At 46.1% G+C, this 19,997-nt stretch overlaps 1 protein-coding gene across 4 annotated transcripts in view; it reads right to left on the bottom strand.

The window, feature by feature from the left end:
* The window catches only part of CACNA1H (calcium voltage-gated channel subunit alpha1 H), a 638,058-nt gene that overhangs the window by 329,103 nt on the left and 288,958 nt on the right, over window positions 1-19,997 (bottom strand). For all 4 annotated transcript variants that reach the window (XM_063934881.1, XM_063934879.1, XM_063934882.1 and 1 more), the window contains exon 4: window positions 14,866-15,025. In XM_063934881.1, coding sequence (XP_063790951.1) covers window positions 14,866-15,025 — 160 coding nt within the window. The remainder of the gene's footprint in view (window positions 1-14,865; window positions 15,026-19,997) is intronic.

Genomic DNA, 19,997 nt, shown 5'->3' with positions numbered 1-19,997 from the left:
GACAGGATGGGTCTGCTGGGGCCTGGAACAAGCCGTAAGGAGATGGCTGCTTGGACAGGGCAGGGATGGCCATCAGCCATTGATGGTTTCAAGCAACCATTGATGGTCTATGGCGATGGCAAGTGGGTTCGCCATCAATGTCATGGCACCAATACCGCACCATCAATGGAGTCTCCTGTTGTTAAGAAAATGTCAGCGGCACTGGTCCAGTGGCCACAGTCTGAGCATGCAGATGGTTTTAAACCTTGAATCATCGATGGTACAGCATTCAATGGCCATCACTAGCACGGATTAGCCCTTTGAAGGCTCTCTAGGCTGCAGAGTTCCATTCCAGGCAAATTGAAAGGCAAATTAATGTGTCATGGTGCAGCAACAGTGCTGCCCTGTAGGCTTTGTGCCCTGGTCGGCGGTACCTCTCGTACACCTCTAGTTACAGCCCTAGATATGTTTTAACGAAATGCAGGAGGGAGACACGAGGACATGCGCTGAGACTGTTAGATCCAATAGTAGATTTGAGAAAAAATTACTGCAAAGAAAGGGTAGTGGATAAGTGGAATAGTCTCCCGTCAGAGGTTGTAGAAGCTAAGACAGCAGCGCAATAAGGGCAGACTAGATGGGCCAAGCGGTTCTTACAGTATCTGTTGTCAAATTCTATGTTTCTATGTTCTACAGTTTGTAATGTACAGTATCTTCTTTATGTTATGGCATGGCATGGTTTCCATTCAGCTTCTCTCTCCTTTCCCAGTTTCAATGACTCAGGCTACATCACTCTTAATTTTTTTCAGGCTTCTGCTCTTTGATTTCCAATTTTTTTGCAGAAGGTCGGGAGATCCAAGGTAATCTCCTCAGTCTCCGTCCGATGTTTCCCCAGTCTCTGCATCCTCCACAGAGGTGTTCTCAACAGGCAATACTGCCCTTCTCCTTTTGCTGGTGGTCAGCTTCAACTTGTGTTTATATCTTTTTTTTAAACCAGAGATTACTTTTCTGAGGTCTTGTCCTGTCCTGCTGTGAAAAGTGCGGGTCTGGTAAGCACAGAGGAGGGGTGTTGGTCTGGCAAGCAGAGAGGAGGATGGGTGAGGGCCTGGTGAGCAGAGAGGAAGAAGGGCGAGGGTCTGGCAAGCAGTGAGCAGGAAGTGTGAGTGTCTGGCAAGCAGTAAGGAGGAAGTGTGAGGGTCTGGTAAGCAGTGAGGAGGAAGTGTGAAGGTCTGGCAAGCAGTGAGGAGGAAGTGTGAGGGTCTGGTAAGCCGTGAGGAGGAAGGGTGAGGTCTGGAGAGCAGAGAGGAGGATGGGTAAGGGTCTGGTGAGCAGTGAGGAAGAAGGGTGTGGGTCTAATAAGCAGTAAGAAGGAAGTGTGAGGGTCTGATAAGCAGTGAGGAGGAAGGATGGGGTCTGGAGAGCAGAGAGGAGAATGGGTGAAGGTCTGGTGAGCAGTGAGGAATAAGGGTGAGGGTCTCATAAGCAGTGAGGAAGTGTGAGGCTCTGGTAAGCAGTGAGGAGGAAGTGTGAGGGTCTAGTAAGCAGTGAGGAGGAAGGGTAAGGTCTGGAGAGCAGAGAGGAGGACGGGTGAGGGTCTCATGAGCAGAGAGAAGAAAGGGTGAGGGTCTAGTAAGCAGTGAGGAGGAAGTGTGAGGTCTGCTGAGCAGAGGGGAGGAAAGGTGATGCCTGCTGAGTAGAGAGGAGGAAGGTTGATAGTCTGTAAGCAGTGAGAGGAAGTATGAGGCTCTGGAGAGCAGGGAGGAAGGTAGGAAGGGTGGGATGCATTTAGGGAGCTGTTGTCATATTGAGAGGTAGGCTCACTAAGAGGTAAGACAAGCTTTATCCTATACTTATAATGTGAGGCATTACAGACAACATTGTCAGCCAAAAAATTGTTCTGGATTAAATAATATGTTATATTCTTCTGGCTGTGTAACAACATTTACAAATAAAAAATGGTTAGCAATAAAAAATCCAACAACAGTCTTAGTTGCTTGTCACCCTAGATAGACTTTACAGTTGTGTATGGTGCTGCAGCTTAAACCAGCCCAGAGAGGGTTAAACAATCTCTGGGGCTTAATAGAGAGAGAACAGCAGATCTTTGTGTGGTACAGGGAAATTGCAGGAGAAAGGTCCTAGGGCTTACCGATCGGGACTGACAGAAGAGAGTCCTATGCCATATCACGCTCATTGTGTACCAAGATAGAAAAGTACGGACATGAATAAAATGGTTTTCTTTTATAAAAGAGGAAACAAAATAATTTCAATAGGAATGCTTTCAGCGCAATTTGTAGCCAAGGAAATAGTGTTCCTGCGGAGAGGGCTGATCCACAGACTCTCTCTGAGTACAACAGGCACCAGAGATGATGGATGATGATTCATGATGGTGATTTAACACATACAGTTCCAAACTGTGCTCGTCTCCAATCTGTAGATTCTCTGTTTAAAGCTAATACTGTCATCTTTAGAAATAAGTGCATGTAAAATACACATCAGTTACTGCTGCAAGTCCGGTGCAATAAGTGGAAAGGTGCAGCTTTTATAATGCCCAGTAGAAATGTTCAAAGTTATAAGTTCAAAATTCACCAAATTTAAATTAAAATACGTTTGGAAATAAGTTGGAAAGACAAAACAGTGATCGACGGTAGAAGATATGGATGTATCAATAAATCACGTTTCAATAACTCCTTGATCCCCTCTGTGTCATTGTCTTCCTAGTGGTATTAGTAAAAAACGGAACGGTCCAGTATTGATAGCGAACCATTAAACTGCAAGCGATAGCAGAAATCCCACCACTCCCCTAGTGTGACTGACAGTGATGTCATTGTCAAGGATGCGGTTATGTGACTGACTGACTGACTGACTGACTGTCAGTTCCAATACCGACAGCGGGATCCAGAACCCTCAAAAGCCCGACCAACAGGAACTATTCCCACTCCATAGGGTGGGAATAGAACCTGTTGCGAGCGCAGTGAATCCGCAAGGGGCTTCGTCGCGCTCGCCTCGCCAACCCCCCCCACACACACACACACAGCTGGGGTGTCGGCGTCGGTTTGATGACCGGTCACACAAACTCAACCCCATTGTCAGGGAGGTAGCACTATCCATCTTCCTGTCACTCTACCCTCAGACAGCTGTTATTTTGGAAGATTTGTTATGGTACGTCATCTTTGCAATCAGAATCACTGATCATTAGTAGTGAAATCCTAACTATATGTATTAAACGTGGAGAGATTCAGGGGTCTATTCATGAAACAGTGAAAAGTGTGGAGAAGTGAGCCAGTGGAGAATTTCCCCATGGCAACCAATCAGCTGCTCTGTATAATTTTATAGAATGCACTTTATAAATGTTACCTCAGCACTGATTGGTTGCCATGGGCAACTTCTCCACTGGCTCACTTCTCCACTCTTTGCACTGCTTCATGAATAGACCCCCAAAACAATTGTCCTTTGTCTGTTGAGCTTACACATGTGCGTACTGCAGGAGATCCAGCTGCAGGAGTAAAGGGCCAGTCTTGTTCCATGAACTGAACTACTGCTTAATCCACTAAGCAAAAACAACATATGTAAATTGCATAAGAGGGGACTATGTATAGCATGAACATTCTTCATCTGCTGCTACTAACAGTGCCCCCAAATGTGAGCAAGCTGTACGTTACCCTGGGGAAGGAGCTGTCTGGGATTTATCTGTAGCTATGGGGCCCTCCCAGTATTAGCTGAGAGGTCCCCTCATTGATAAGGACTCCTGAGAGGAACTAAGGGCAGAGCGGTGGCAAACTTGAGATGTACAGTAATAGATTTAGGGGGACATTTACTAAGAATTGATAAGAGCGGAGAAGTGAGCCAGTGGAGAAGTTGCCCCATCAACCAATCAGCAGCTCTGTATCATTTTATAGTATGCAAATTATAGATGTTACTTCAGTGCTGATTGGTTGCCATGGGCAACTTCTCCACTGGCTCACTTCTCCACACTTATCACTGCTTAGTAAATGTCTCCCTAAGATACTGTTGAGCAGTGAATTTAATAACACCAAGCATGAGAAATATTGAACACACAAAGGAGTCTATTTATTAAACAGCAGCACAACATGGATTTGCCAATGTCCAAATATGCGCATTCTAGACGCATTCACTCCTCACAGTAAATGAAGCCCAGAGAGAGAGAACTAGATGGTTTATCTGCCCCTTGTCCACTAGACTCATCCTTGTGCTGGCTATTCTCTATCTCAGGGATGTCAGCTCTATATCCTGCACTGCACTCTCATTACATTGAGGTTTATATCTCTATACTTAAATACCGTATATCTGCTCATGGCCCTGACCTCTGCAGAATGTGTTTCCTGAGCTGTGTCAGGGGAAAGGCAGAATTTAAATGACTTCTTGACTGAGAAGTTTGCAAGGTCTCTCCTGTCAGCAGCCTGGCAATTGCATACTTAGCATAAGGGAGGAGCAGGTGATTCGTCAGCTGGTAAATAGAGTCGCCGGGAGGATATATCCGTTATTGGACTACCGGTCATTACTGCCAACTTGGTAACCAGGTGAGTGATCGCACCGATCTATAATTATGTTGGTCCTAGGGACCCAACAATGAAAAGAATTGGGTCCCTTCATAAGTTCTAGTTTTGTATAAAATCCCTTTAAATGTCCTCAAGTCCCCTCCCCTCATATGCCCATTAAATGCCCATCAGACATCCCTCCATGCCATCAGAACATCCACATGCCCATCACACCGCCGAACATGCCCCTTAAATGTTCAACACACTTCCTCTACATCATCAGCCCCCCCCCTCACATGCCACTTAAGTGCCAGTCAGACCTCCCACATGCTCAGCAGACCACCTGCATAGGCCTACACATGCTCCTTGCATGCCAATCAGACCACCACCCATCAGACCCTCTCATAGCCAAGGGCCTCCCATGTAGCCTTTGGTGGCAGACACAGGGTAGGATGCATGACGCACTGCATTTTGCATACCATTGATCCTGCCACTACAGCGTTTGTTAATGCCGAATGCTTGAAGAACGTTGCAAAGGACAGCCCTCCTGGTAAGAGCTGTCCTTTGCAAAAGAAGGACTTACGGGTTTAGGACCTGGGAATCCTTCTGCGTATGCGCAGAGTGCTGCACATCCTACAGGGGGTGCTGTGAGGGATCCAATCTCAGGGGCAAACGCAAATAGAATCCCATAGGCTTCTATAGGGTTCCAGCATCTAAACATGGCATTGTCCACCGCATCCTAGCATTCTGGGCCTTGGTGCATTTTCCGAGCTTTGCTGCACCCTGCCCAGAGTATCTTATGAGCCACAGAGAAGACCAGCTTACAACGTGAACATGTTACAAGCTTTAAAGTAATACATCTGGGAAGACACCTATGCAATAGTCGAGTCGTTCCGCCAATATCCAGTGATCAGCCTGAGGATTGTATAGGTGTGTACTCAGCTTAAGACTTACTGTAGCCCAAGTTCAAGAACTAAGTATAAATCTAACCAAAGCTCCAGTGGTAAATATACAACTTAGGGGGTAATTCAGATCTGATCGTAGATGTGATAAATCAGTACATATACTGTCAGTTTCTCTGACATGCGGGGGGGACGCCCAGCACAGGACTAGTCCGCCCCGCATTTCTGGCCCTGCCCAGGGAAGGGTGCAAAAGCATCGTACAGCGGCAATGCTTTCGCACCGGCAGGCGGCTACTTGCTTCCCGCCGCGTCCCCGGTCGCAGCGCCTGCGTGTGACATTACGCAGGTGCCGCGGCTCACCCCGCAACAATCCGGACACGTTTGCGTTGTCCGGACCGCGCCCCACCAATGGCGTTCTGATGCCGTTGGCACGCTCCCTCCCGCGATTGCCTCTGCCTGTCAATCAGGCAGATGCGATGGCAGCCCTGAGATGCCATCGCACCCACTCCACTAAGGGCTTCAGACTGCGATCGCTGCCGCTGCCACAGCCATCCAGTCTGAATTACCCCCTTAGTTCAAACTCAAGTACTAATTATTAATCTAGTCCAAATTTAAGTGCTGAGTACTAATCTAGTCTGTACCAAGCACCAAGCATAAATTTAGTTCAGGTTCTAATACTAACCATTAATATGCGGCAATAAGGAATGATAATTTAGGGGCCTATTTCTGATGAATGACAGTAAAAAAAAAGTACCCCAGCCCATGCCACTGTCTTGAGCTAGATGTATTCTGCTGCGAGGACTTCTGCATTGAGACTAGAGATGAGCGCCTGAAATTTTTCGGGTTTTGTGTTTTGGTTTTGGGTTCGGTTCCGCGGCCGTGTTTTGGGTTCGAACGCGTTTTGGCAAAACCTCACCGAATTATTTTTGTCGGATTCGGGTGTGTTTTGGATTCGGGTGTTTTTTTCCAAAAACACTAAAAAACAGCTTAAATCATAGAATTTGGGGGTCATTTTGATCCCAAAGTATTATTAACCTCAAAAACCATAATTTACACTCATTTTCAGTCTATTCTGAATACCTCACACCTCACAATATTATTTTTAGTCCTAAAATTTGCACCGAGGTCGCTGTGTGAGTAAGATAAGCGACCCTAGTGGCCGACACAAACACCGGGCCCATCTAGGAGTGGCACTGCAGTGTCACGCAGGATGTCCCTTCCAAAAATACCTCCCCAAACAGCACATGACGCAAAGAAAAAAAGAGGCGCAATGAGGTAGCTGTGTGAGTAAGATTAGCGACCCTAGTGGCCGACACAAACACCGGGCCCATCTAGGAGTGGCACTGCAGTGTCACGCAGGATGGCCCTTCCAAAAAACCCTCCCCAAACAGCACATGACGCAAAGAAAAAAAGAGGCGCAATGAGGTAGCTGTGTGAGTAAGATTAGCGACCCTAGTGGCCGACACAAACACCGGGCCCATCTAGGAGTGGCACTGCAGTGTCACGCAGGATGGCCCTTCCAAAAAACCCTCCCCAAACAGCACATGACGCAAAGAAAAAAAGAGGCGCAATGAGGTAGCTGACTGTGTGAGTAAGATTAGCGACCCTAGTGGCCGACACAAACACCGGGCACATCTAGGAGTGGCACTGCAGTGTCACGCAGGATGTCCCTTCCAAAAAACCCTCCCCAAACAGCACATGACGCAAAGAAAAAAAGAGGCGCAATGAGGTAGCTGTGTGAGTAAGATTAGCGACCCTAGTGGCCGACACAAACACCGGGCACATCTAGGAGTGGCACTGCAGTGTCACGCAGGATGTCCCTTCCAAAAAACCCTCCCCAAACAGCACATGACGCAAAGAAAAAAAGAGGCGCAATGAGGTAGCTGTGTGAGTAAGATTAGCGACCCTAGTGGCCGACACAAACACCGGGCCCATCTAGGAGTGGCACTGCAGTGTCACGCAGGATGTCCCTTCCAAAAAACCCTCCCCAATCAGCACATGATGCAAAGAAAAAGAAAAGAAAAAAGAGGTGCAAGATGGAATTATCCTTGGGCCCTCCCACCCACCCTTATGTTGTATAAACAAAACAGGACATGCACACTTTAACCAACCCATCATTTCAGTGACAGGGTCTGCCACACGACTGTGACTGATATGACGGGTTGGTTTGGACCCCCCCCAAAAAAGAAGCAATTAATCTCTCCTTGCACAAACTGGCTCTACAGAGGCAAGATGTCCACCTCATCTTCACCCTCCGATATATCACCGTGTACATCCCCCTCCTCACAGATTATCAATTCGTCCCCACTGGAATCCACCATCTCAGCTCCCTGTGTACTTTGTGGAGGCAATTGCTGCTGGTCAATGTCTCCGCGGAGGAATTGATTATAATTCATTTTAATGAACATCATCTTCTCCACATTTTCTGGATGTAACCTCGTACGCCGATTGCTGACAAGGTGAGCGGCGGCACTAAACACTCTTTCGGAGTACACACTTGTGGGAGGGCAACTTAGGTAGAATAAAGCCAGTTTGTGCAAGGGCCTCCAAATTGCCTCTTTTTCCTGCCAGTATAAGTACGGACTGTGTGACGTGCCTACTTGGATGCGGTCACTCATATAATCCTCCACCATTCTATCAATGTTGAGAGAATCATATGCAGTGACAGTAGACGACATGTCCGTAATCGTTGTCAGGTCCTTCAGTCCGGACCAGATGTCAGCATCAGCAGTCGCTCCAGACTGCCCTGCATCACCGCCAGCGGGTGGGCTCGGAATTCTGAGCCTTTTCCTCGCACCCCCAGTTGCGGGAGAATGTGAAGGAGGAGATGTTGACAGGTCGCGTTCCGCTTGACTTGACAATTTTGTCACCAGCAGGTCTTTCAACCCCAGCAGACCTGTGTCTGCCGGAAAGAGAGATCCAAGGTAGGCTTTAAATCTAGGATCGAGCACGGTGGCCAAAATGTAGTGCTCTGATTTCAACAGATTGACCACCCGTGAATCCTTGTTAAGCGAATTAAGGGCTGCATCCACAAGTCCCACATGCCTAGCGGAATCGCTCCCTTTTAGCTCCTTCTTCAATGCCTCCAGCTTCTTCTGCAAAAGCCTGATGAGGGGAATGACCTGACTCAGGCTGGCAGTGTCTGAACTGACTTCACGTGTGGCAAGTTCAAAGGGCATCAGAACCTTGCACAACGTTGAAATCATTCTCCACTGCACTTGAGACAGGTGCATTCCATCTCCTATATCGTGCTCAATTGTATAGGCTTGAATGGCCTTTTGCTGCTCCTCCAACCTCTGAAGCATATAGAGGGTTGAATTCCACCTCGTTACCACTTCTTGCTTCAGATGATGGCAGGGCAGGTTCAGTAGTTTTTGGTGGTGCTCCAGTCTTCTGTACGTGGTGCCTGTACGCCGAAAGTGTCCCGCAATTTTTCTGGCCACCGACAGCATCTCTTGCACGCCCCTGTCGTTTTTTAAAAAATTCTGCACCACCAAATTCAAGGTATGTGCAAAACATGGGACGTGCTGGAATTTGCCCATATTTAATGCACACACAATATTGCTGGCGTTGTCCGATGCCACAAATCCACAGGAGAGTCCAATTGGGGTAAGCCATTCCGCGATGATCTTCCTCAGTTGCCGTAAGAGGTTTTCAGCTGTGTGCGTATTCTGGAAAGCGGTGATACAAAGCGTAGCCTGCCTAGGAAAGAGTTGGCGTTTGCGAGATGCTGCTACTGGTGCCGCTGCTGCTGTTCTTGCGGCGGGAGTCCATACATCTACCCAGTGGGCTGTCACAGTCATATAGTCCTGACCCTGCCCTGCTCCACTTGTCCACATGTCCGTGGTTAAGTGGACATTGGGTACAACTGCATTTTTTAGGAGACTGGTGAGTCTTTTTCTGACGTCCGTGTACATTCTCGGTATCGCCTGCCTAGAGAAGTGGAACCTAGATGGTATTTGGTAACGGGGGCACACTGCCTCAATAAATTGTCTAGTTCCCTGTGAACTAACGGCGGATACCGGACGCACGTCTAACACCAACATAGTTGTCAAGGACTCAGTTATCCGCTTTGCAGTAGGATGACTGCTGTGATATTTCATCTTCCTCGCAAAGGACTGTTGAACAGTCAATTGCTTACTGGAAGTAGTACAAGTGGGCTTACGACTTCCCCTCTGGGATGACCATCGACTCCCAGCGGCAACAACAGCAGCGCCAGCAGCAGTAGGCGTTACACGCAAGGATGCATCGGAGGAATCCCAGGCAGGAGAGGACTCGTCAGACTTGCCAGTGACATGGCCTGCAGGACTATTGGCATTCCTGGGGAAGGAGGAAATTGACACTGAGGGAGTTGGTGGGGTGGTTTGCGTGAGCTTGGTTACAAGAGGAAGGGATTTACTGGTCAGTGGACTGCTTCCGCTGTCACCCAAAGTTTTTGAACTTGTCACTGACTTATTATGAATGCGCTGCAGGTGACGTATAAGGGAGGATGTTCCGAGGTGGTTAACGTCCTTACCCCTACTTATTACAGCTTGACAAAGGGAACACACGGCTTGACACCTGTTGTCCGCATTTCTGGTGAAATACCTCCACACCGAAGAGCTGATTTTTTTGGTATTTTCACCTGGCATGTCAACGGCCATATTCCTCCCACGGACAACAGGTGTCTCCCCGGGTGCCTGACTTAAACAAACCACCTCACCATCAGAATCCTCCTGGTCAATTTCCTCCCCAGCGCCAGCAACACCCATATCCTCCTCATCCTGGTGTACTTCAACACTGACATCTTCAATCTGACTATCAGGAACTGGACTGCGGGTGCTCCTTCCAGCACTTGCAGGGGGCGTGCAAATGGTGGAAGGCGCATGCTCTTCACGTCCAGTGTTGGGAAGGTCAGGCATCGCAACCGACACAATTGGACTCTCCTTGTGGATTTGGGATTTCAAAGAACGCACAGTTCTTTGCGGTGCTTTTGCCAGCTTGAGTCTTTTCAGTTTTCTAGCGAGAGGCTGAGTGCTTCCATCCTCATGTGAAGCTGAACCACTAGCCATGAACATAGGCCAGGGCCTCAGCCGTTCCTTGCCACTCCGTGTGGTAAATGGCATATTGGCAAGTTTACGCTTCTCCTCCGACAATTTTATTTTAGGTTTTGGAGTCCTTTTTTTTCTGATATTTGGTGTTTTGGATTTGACATGCTCTGTACTATGACATTGGGCATCGGCCTTGGCAGACGACGTTGCTGGCATTTCATCGTCTCGGCCATGACTAGTGGCAGCAGCTTCAGCACGAGGTGGAAGTGGATCTTGATCTTTCCCTAATTTTGGAACCTCAACTTTTTTGTTCTCCATATTTTATAGGCAGAACTAAAAGGCACCTCAGGTAAACAATGGAGATGGATGGATTGGATACTAGTATACAATTATGGACGGACTGCCACGGTTAGGTGGTATAAAAAAACCACGGTTAGGTGGTATATAATACAATTATGGATGGACGGACTGCCTGCCGAGTGCCGACACAGAGGTAGCCACAGCCGTGAACTACCGCACTGTACACTGGTTGATAAAGAGATAGTAGTATACTCGTAACAACTAGTATGACGACGGTATAAAGAATGGAAAAAAAACCACGGTTAGGTGGTATATATTATAATACAATTATGGTTGGACGGACTGCCTGCCGAGTGCCGACACAGAGGTAGCCACAGCCGTGAACTACCGCACTGTACACTGGTTGATAAAGAGATAGTAGTATACTCGTAACAACTAGTATGACGACGGTATAAAGAATGAAAAAAAAACCACGGTTAGGTGGTATATATTATAATACAATTATGGATGGACGGACTGCCTGCCGAGTGCCGACACAGAGGTAGCCACAGCCGTGAACTACCGCACTGTACACTGGTTGATAAAGAGATAGTAGTATACTCGTAACAACTAGTATGACGACGGTATAAAGAATGAAAAAAAAACCACGGTTAGGTGGTATATAATACAATTATGGTTGGACGGACTGCCTGCCGAGTGCCGACACAGAGGTAGCCACAGCCGTGAACTACCGCACTGTACACTGGTTGATAAAGAGATAGTAGTATACTCGTAACAACTAGTATGACGACGGTATAAAGAATGAAAAAAAAACCACGGTTAGGTGGTATATAATACAATTATGGTTGGACGGACTGCCTGCCGAGTGCCGACACAGAGGTAGCCACAGCCGTGAACTACCGCACTGTACACTGGTTGATAAAGAGATAGTAGTATACTCGTAACAACTAGTATGACGACGGTATAAAGAATGAAAAAAAAACCACGGTTAGGTGGTATATATTATAATACAATTATGGTTGGACGGACTGCCTGCCGAGTGCCGACACAGAGGTAGCCACAGCCGTGAACTACCGCACTGTACACTGGTTGATAAAGAGATAGTAGTATACTCGTAACAACTAGTATGACGACGGTATAAAGAATGAAAAAAAAACCACGGTTAGGTGGTATATATTATAATACAATTATGGATGGACGAACTGCCTGCCGAGTGCCGACACAGAGGTAGCCACAGCCGTGAACTACCGCACTGTACACTGGTTGATAAAGAGATAGTAGTATACTCGTAACAACTAGTATGACGACGGTATAAAGAATGAAAAAAAAACCACGGTTAGGTGGTATATAATACAATTATGGTTGGACGGACTGCCTGCCGAGTGCCGACACAGAGGTAGCCACAGCCGTGAACTACCGCACTGTACACTGGTTGATAAAGAGATAGTAGTATACTCGTAACAACTAGTATGACGACGGTATAAAGAATGAAAAAAAAACCACGGTTAGGTGGTATATATTATAATACAATTATGGATGGACGGACTGCCTGCCGAGTGCCGACACAGAGGTAGCCACAGCCGTGAACTACCGCACTGTACTGTGTCTGCTGCTAATATAGACTGGTTGATAAAGAGATAGTATACAATACTACTAATATACTGGTGGTCAGGCACTGGTCACCACTAGTCACACTGGCAGTGGCACTCCTGCAGCAAAAGTGTGCACTGTTTAATTTTAATATAATATTATTTATCATGTACTCCTGGCTCCTGCTATAACAACCTGCAGTGCTCCCCAGTCTCCCCCACAATTATAAGCTTTATATACAATACATTGATGTGCAGCACACTGGGCTGAGCAGTGCACACAGACTGAGTCACTGTGTGACTGTGTATCGTTTTTTTCAGGCAGAGAACGGATATATTAAATAAAACAAACAACTGCACTGTCTCTGGTGGTCACTGGTCACTGTGGTCGTCAGTCACTAAACTCTGTCTGCACTCTCTTCTAATCTACAGTATCACAGCAATCTCTCTCTCTCTCTCTCTTCTAAATCTAATCTAAATGGAGAGGACGCCAGCCACGTCCTCTCCCTATCAATCTCAATGCACGTGTGAAAATGGCGGCGACGCGCGGCTCCTTATATAGAATCCGAGTCTCGCGAGAATCCGACAGCGTCATGATGACGTTCGGGCGCGCTCGGGTTAACCGAGCAAGGCGGGAAGATCCGAGTCGCTCGGACCCGTGAAAAAAAAAGTGAAGTTCGTGCGGGTTCGGATTCAAAGAAACCGAACCCGCTCATCTCTAATTGAGACATCAGAAAGTCTGAATGTAGTTTTAAAGTTGAGAGATAAGACTCTACTGATGCCCCATGGCTTCTGTGTGCCTTGCATGAGATTACACTGAGCCTCTATCATTAACACCTGATATGTCTGTCCTTATTGCGCAATAGTGCCTGCAAATTCCTCACGTTTTACTTTGCTTTGCCAGATTTGACCCCTCTGCTGTCTGCAGGAGACCCATATACGGTAGTAGAGTTTGGGATATCTATGACCCTTCGACCCTCTCTTGCCCCACTGTCCTCTCCTTATCCCTGACTGTCCCATTAGTGACAGGGCTGGCTGGTACTGGGGACTGATTACATGCGTGCACTCTTGAAATAATTTCCTTAATGGCCCTTTATAAAAATCCTAGTTGAGGATGGATTAGCTTCTCCATCACTTTAGTGTAAGTGGAATAATGGTAATGATTAATCTTTAACAGACAGTTACTTTTCTGTGGCAGCAGCTGAAGGTGAGAGTATGCTATTTATGTGTTATCTTAAGTGCTAGGGCTGACATTTGGGTTGGATATGACCTTGTAGTGCTTTAACCCTCTTGTGAACTAGAAGCCCATAGACATAAGTGTATCAAGTAGAATATCATAAGCTGCCATTTATTTATGTTTGATAACAAAGACTTTGTGGCTTCTTGGAACTGGCCACACACGTTATTATGGCATCGTTCAGCCTGATCAAGGAATGACTGACCCTGTCTTCCATATAGGTATATTCCGCACCCATATGGAAACATTTGCTTTGAATACAGTTTGAATACCTCAGTGGTTCTCAGACTCGGTCCTCAGAACCCCACACAGTTCATGTTTTCCAGGTCACCTGTGGACTTTTGAAATGTGACAGTTGGTCATACACAGTGCAGCTGCCAGGTGACCTGGAAAACGTGACCTGTGTTGGGGTCCTGAGGACCAAGTTTGAGAACCAGTGGCAAACCTCATCTACTCATGCATCTACTTTACTTTTGATAGTTACATATAACCCAAACGGGATGCGGTGAAGTTACCTACAATCAAAATTCAGACGGTCAAAATCCCGACATGGTCAAAATCCCGACATTTAAAATGTCGACAAGGTCAAAATCCCGACATTTAAAATGTCGACAGGTCAAAAAGTTGACACTGGTTTTTCATGTTTTTTTTCATTGAAACCGACTTCTTCATACTTTACCATCCCAGTGGACCTGGAGGGGGAATATAATAGTGTGTCAATCGCAGCGAGGCACCATGACCGAAGCATAGCAAGCGCAGCAAGCCATGCGAGGGGAAACGCTACACTTATACGGTGTCCATGTCGACTTATGTTGACATACACACACACAAAAAATATTAAAAACTCTTGCCGACTTTTTGACCTGTCGACATTTTAAATGTCAGGATTTTGACCTTGTCGGTATTTTAGATGTCGGTATTTTGATCTTGTCGGTATTTTAACCGTCGATCAACTGTTGTCGGTATCTTGACCGTCAGGATTTTGATTGTAGGTATTTCATACTAAACCCAACACAAACATATAGACAGCAAATGCATGTAACAATATATAAATTGTGCCATAAAATAGCTCACAATTTGCCAGAGGTGTTAGCACAGGTGTAATATATGAGCACAAGGAGATTGGTTTTACTCTCTAGCACCACCCTTTGGTGATGGTTGGTGGTACCCATTACGTTTCCTTTTCATCTCCAGGAATATTTCACATCTGTTGTACCTACTGTAAGTTGGACTGAAGACCCCTCTAAAATCAGATACTTCCATTTTCTTACTAGGCCTTCACCCCAACATAAAACTGTGCACCAACATATGTAAGACGTAATGTGCTGTACTTACATTGCAAAATCCCGGTCCATGAAACACCTGTTTCGGAGTAATCCCGCCCACAGCTGGACACCAACGATCCCGAAAATGAAAAAGACAAAGAAACACAAGAGAAGGACATTGCCTAACATAGGCAGAGTATCTAACAGCAGGGTCACCAGTATTCTCATACCTGTAGAGGAAAGAAGAAGCGTTATTAGTACAATACACAATTATTTCCCAACATCACACATATCAGACAGGTGCAACAAAAGTTACTTGATAATATTACTACATCTTTTTCATGAAGGCTAACAGGATAACACTGTTTTAATCAACGTGGAACTGCACCTTCAGTAATTGCTCTCTTATAATTATAGTTGTTTCCCATGGATATGACAACATATTAATATAGGTATGTACTTTGGATACACAGTAAATCTGTTGTTGAAGGTGGCCTAATATGGGGGTGATTCAGACCTGACCGCTGTGCTGCTAATTTTGCTGTGCTGCGTTCAGATAGTCGCCGCCTCCAAGGGGAGTGTATATTCGCCGTGCAAATGTGCGATCCCATGTGTAGCTGACTGCAAAAATCCACTGTGTGCAGGACTTACTCCTACAGTGTGATGAGAACAGGCTGATCGGGGCCGGAGCTGACGTCAGACACCCTCCCTGAAAACACTTGGGGACGCCTGCGTTTTTTACCGGACACTCCCAGTAAACAGTCAGTTACCACCCACAAGTGGCTTCCTCCTGTCAAACACCTTGCGAACGCCCGTGCAAATGGATTTTTTGCACCATCCCGTCGCTGACCAGCGATGCCCTTTGTTGCTGTCCGGTGTGCGTGTGCATTGCGGTGCATACGCATGCGCAATTAGTACCTGATCGCCTGCTGTGCAAAAACGCACAGCAGCGGTCAGGTCTGAATCACCCCCATCATTTCATCCGGCAGCTTGGCTCAAGAACCGACAAAGAGTAACAATGTCAAATTTTTGGCATGCGGGTGAGCAAATTAGACCAGGTCTGGACTTTCCAAACCAGACCACACAGCGGAATTAGTTGACGGTTATCATCTAAGTTCTACTCATTCTACAAAGTGCGAATTTGCAACAAATGCATATAAAGGCAGAACAATGACGCGCCGCATGAATTCCTGGACTTCACATTGCTGTCGCAGCTCCGCCCAAATCATACCAAAAACACTGCGCCTAGGAGCACCCTATGGATTGTGAAGTTAACAGCGCCGGGAAGGAGGCCCGGCTTTACTCAATTCAGCAAGCTGCTTTATCCACGAACGCCAGTACTCGCGCCTTAAACAGGGTGTTTAGGCGCGAGAATGGGCACTCTCCGACATAAGTTCCCTGCCGCAATGCTGTTTGCGCAGCGCAAGGGCACAAACCGGCATCGCTGCACTAGTTTTGTTGGATTTCCACTAGACGGCCAATGCAGCACGCAATTGAATAGCGCCAAGACCACCTTCCCAGCGCTATTCACTTTGCAATCAATTGAATGGACCCCTATGTGCAGGTAAAAGTTATATATTATGTCAGCGGCACAGCCAGGAGCAGGGACGATCACTGTAACACATCTTAACTTAAAAATGACTGTTTTTGTCTATAGAGGGAAAATAAAACTCCCAGCAAAACTGAAAAATAAAGAATATATGCTGCCCAGATTCTGCACCATGGCGACCGAGCAGAGAACGCCAGCAAACAAGTAATCTGTAAACTAAACACAAAGAAACTGTATAAGCTGTTCTAAGTCCACACGCCCACACATGTGTAGTGCCATCCACAAGCCAAAGTATGTTCCGTTAACAGAGCCTATAAACATCTTAGTGATATTTGGTGGACCCCTTTCTTTGAAAGTAAAACCTTCATAACCAAGAACCAGAAATAACGACACTGAGACTTGAATTTTGGCAGAAAATTGCTAGCTATTTATTTGTCCCTAACCATTAGGAAACCTGTAATAAAGAAATTATTTAATATGCCGCTCCAGCTGGCATATGGTGGCGGCCCAAAAGAACGGCTCAATTAATCTAAATTAACCTTAAATAACTTAACCCTATAAATTTACTAAAAATTTACCATAAACCGGTAATAGGTGACAACTCAACCCCCACAGTGACTACCCACCGCTCCTGGGTGCCCTGCCGCTGCCTTCCCGGACGGGTGGTCAAGCGGCCATAAGTCGATGGAGGTGAGTGCACCTAAACCACAACAAACTGTAAAACACTACAGTTTTCCCTACAATCCAAAACTGCCGTTCTTTTCCGCCAATAAATAGCCAACGAAAACAGCCAACAACTTAGAGCCAAAGCACCACGTGCCAAAATTTCCAACTACCAGGGCGGGAGGGTGGGAAAGCAAATCACCAAGAGACTTAAGATGGCCTCACCTTCCCTATATATATCAAGCCCTCCCCCTAAAGAAGGCTGTACTTTCCTCACAGCTAGGTCCACCCCTCCCCAGATGTTTAACTCTTTTCTCTCCTATGCAGTCAATACTCTCTCCTTCACATTAATATCAGCCGTAACGTGACAGGAACAGCGATGGCAGACACAATGAAATGTGCTGTATATAAATAAAACATTAGCATTAATAATACTATACGTACTGGTCAATGTATGTACTTAGTATGCAAACTGGAAGTCTACCATAAGGGGCTGATGTACAGTGCTGCCTGCCACTGTTGGCACGTAACTGGCTTGGAGACGGTTAGCATTAGGAGAATGGCTGCCTCACTGTGCCAGGGACTATTAGGATGGCGCCCAGTTAATTGAAGAAACATTTGTACTTGCTGAGATTGATGCCAGCAGGAAAATCTCGCTGGGACAGCGCACGGGCTTCCTGGGTGACACTTGTTACAAGTGTCTGGTATGTCACCCTTCTCTGCTGCTTTACTGGATGAGCGTTATATAACGGAACGAGGGGAAGAACGCGGCGGTGACACTTTTACAATGTCTGAGCCTCTGCGTCTGATATGTGTCAGCAATTCAGCCGTTTATCACTACTAGAGTCACGTTCCCATCAGACTAAAATAACCTAAGGCCGTGTAAAAATCGAACTTTAAAGAAATTGTGGTTGTATGTTTCTTTTTCCACGGGATTTGTCTAATGTAACTATAGAAAAAGGGATATATGAACTATTTATATTGTGCAATATTTATAAAGATGCTCATAAGCTTTCTGATATCCAAACAGGAGGCAGGAGCGGTTTAAGAGAAGAGGGGCCCCAATGCGAAGGCTGTGTGTGGGTCCCGGGCGTCCTCCTCTCTGCGGTGCAGTAGAGGCTGGCACTGTGCCAGAGTCTACTACGCATGGGTAAGTCTGGTACATGCCCTGTATCTTGCATGGCTCACTGTGCTTAGTTAAATGGGATTTTAATTTATTACGTCCCCACAATGATTACTTAATGGAAAGAGGGCTCCTCCCACTACAGCTGTGCAGAAATAAACACTATAATTTTGAAAACTGCTGATCGTCAATTTAATATAATTGTCATTTCATTAGAATACATCAACTTTATTACAGTTTTTGCGGCCTAATTCAGATCTTATCGCAGCAGCAAATTTGTTCTCTAATGTGCAAAACCATGTGCACTGCAGGGGGGGGGGGGGGGCGATATATCATGTACAGAGAGAGTTAGATGTGGGTGGGTTATATTGTTTCTGTGTAGGGTAAATACTTGCTGCTTTATTTTTACACTGCAATTTAGATTTCAGTTTGAACACACCCCACCCAAATCTAACTCTCTCTGCACATGTTATATCTGTCCCCCCTGCAGTGCACATGGTTTTGCCCAATAGAGAACAAATTTGCTGCTGCGATCAGGTCTGAATTAGGCGCAACCTAGTTATATTTTTTTTTCCCGTTAATGACCTGCAGGTGGCAGTGTTGCTACTACAATCCCTGAAGAGCTTTAGCCGGTGACTAAAATCCCTGCACACAATGAAACACATCAGAGAGGCGGGGCTTCTCCAGAAAATACTAGTGAAAAACTTGGGTTGCCTATTATTATTTTTTTCCCTGATGAAATCAATGGCTCAGCTATTCGCACGCACGTTATATAACAACACAGCGCTACCTATTTGGACTTCTCTGAGATGATTATGTTATTACATTTTTCCAGCAGAGCAGTATACACGGAACATCTGGACGTTATTAGGCTCCATCTTCCTGAGATAATGTTAGCCAACTGATAACGCTGCTAGCATGTCACACACGAAACCTTCAGGAGCCGCTGACTGCACCTTCCTGCTGATTTTCTTCTATAATTGGTTTGAGGGAAAGTACATCTGGTCCCTCGGCAATATTAACCTGTGGGACGAGTTTGTCTTTGTGTAGAGAGCATCGTGTGGAACTTAATTATACTGTTAATGGTATTGATTAATTCTGCAGCTGATGATCTCTGTATAGGGGTCAGGGCCTGGGCCTTTGCTATCTATAGGTAAATGTTGGTGTGCCTTTATTTCCAGTACACAAAATTTTATTTTACCAGGTTATACCACAGCTACATGGATTGTTGTCCCTCTTTCTGCCCAGCTATCTTCACAGGATTATTATCAGAAGTTATTCAGTCACAGCAGTCACTTTCAGCAGCTCGGAATTTGGATTGAGTAAAGTAATGAAAGTCGCCCCCTCGTCAGGAAGTAACATGCTACAGCGGAATGTATGAGTTTCATAGGATCTTCCCAAATCTAGTTATTTATTAAGAGTACGACATTAGGGAGCACTATACAAATACACATCCCTAGGGTCCATTTTCCCGCTGCAGTCAATTAATATTGCAGCACGTTTTTGGAGTGTTGGAGCAAACCGCCGCACTCTGAGGAAATTTGCGCAAACACGGATAGAAAATACAAACTCAACAGAGAGAGAGCTTTGGCAGGAAACAAACCTATGGCCGCAGTGAGGTGAGACAGAAATTATTTCCGCTGTCAGTCTGAAAGGAGCCTCTCATCTCTAGTATCTGCTATTGGGAACCCCGCTTCTCCTGCTGAATGAGATGCGGACAAGTGGTGAAGTTCCCCATAGCAACGAACCAGCTTCATTTATCTAGTACATTCTATAAAATGATATTTAGAAGTTGGCTGCTATGGGCAACTTCTCCACTTGTCCTGTTTAGAAGGTTTGATATAGCTTCCCACTCAAAGTGCTTCAG

This window comes from Pseudophryne corroboree, chromosome 7, assembly GCF_028390025.1.
Source record: "Pseudophryne corroboree isolate aPseCor3 chromosome 7, aPseCor3.hap2, whole genome shotgun sequence".
In the NCBI taxonomy this organism is placed as follows: Eukaryota; Metazoa; Chordata; class Amphibia; order Anura; family Myobatrachidae; genus Pseudophryne; species Pseudophryne corroboree.
This window is presented reverse-complemented; position numbering and strand designations above follow the sequence as displayed.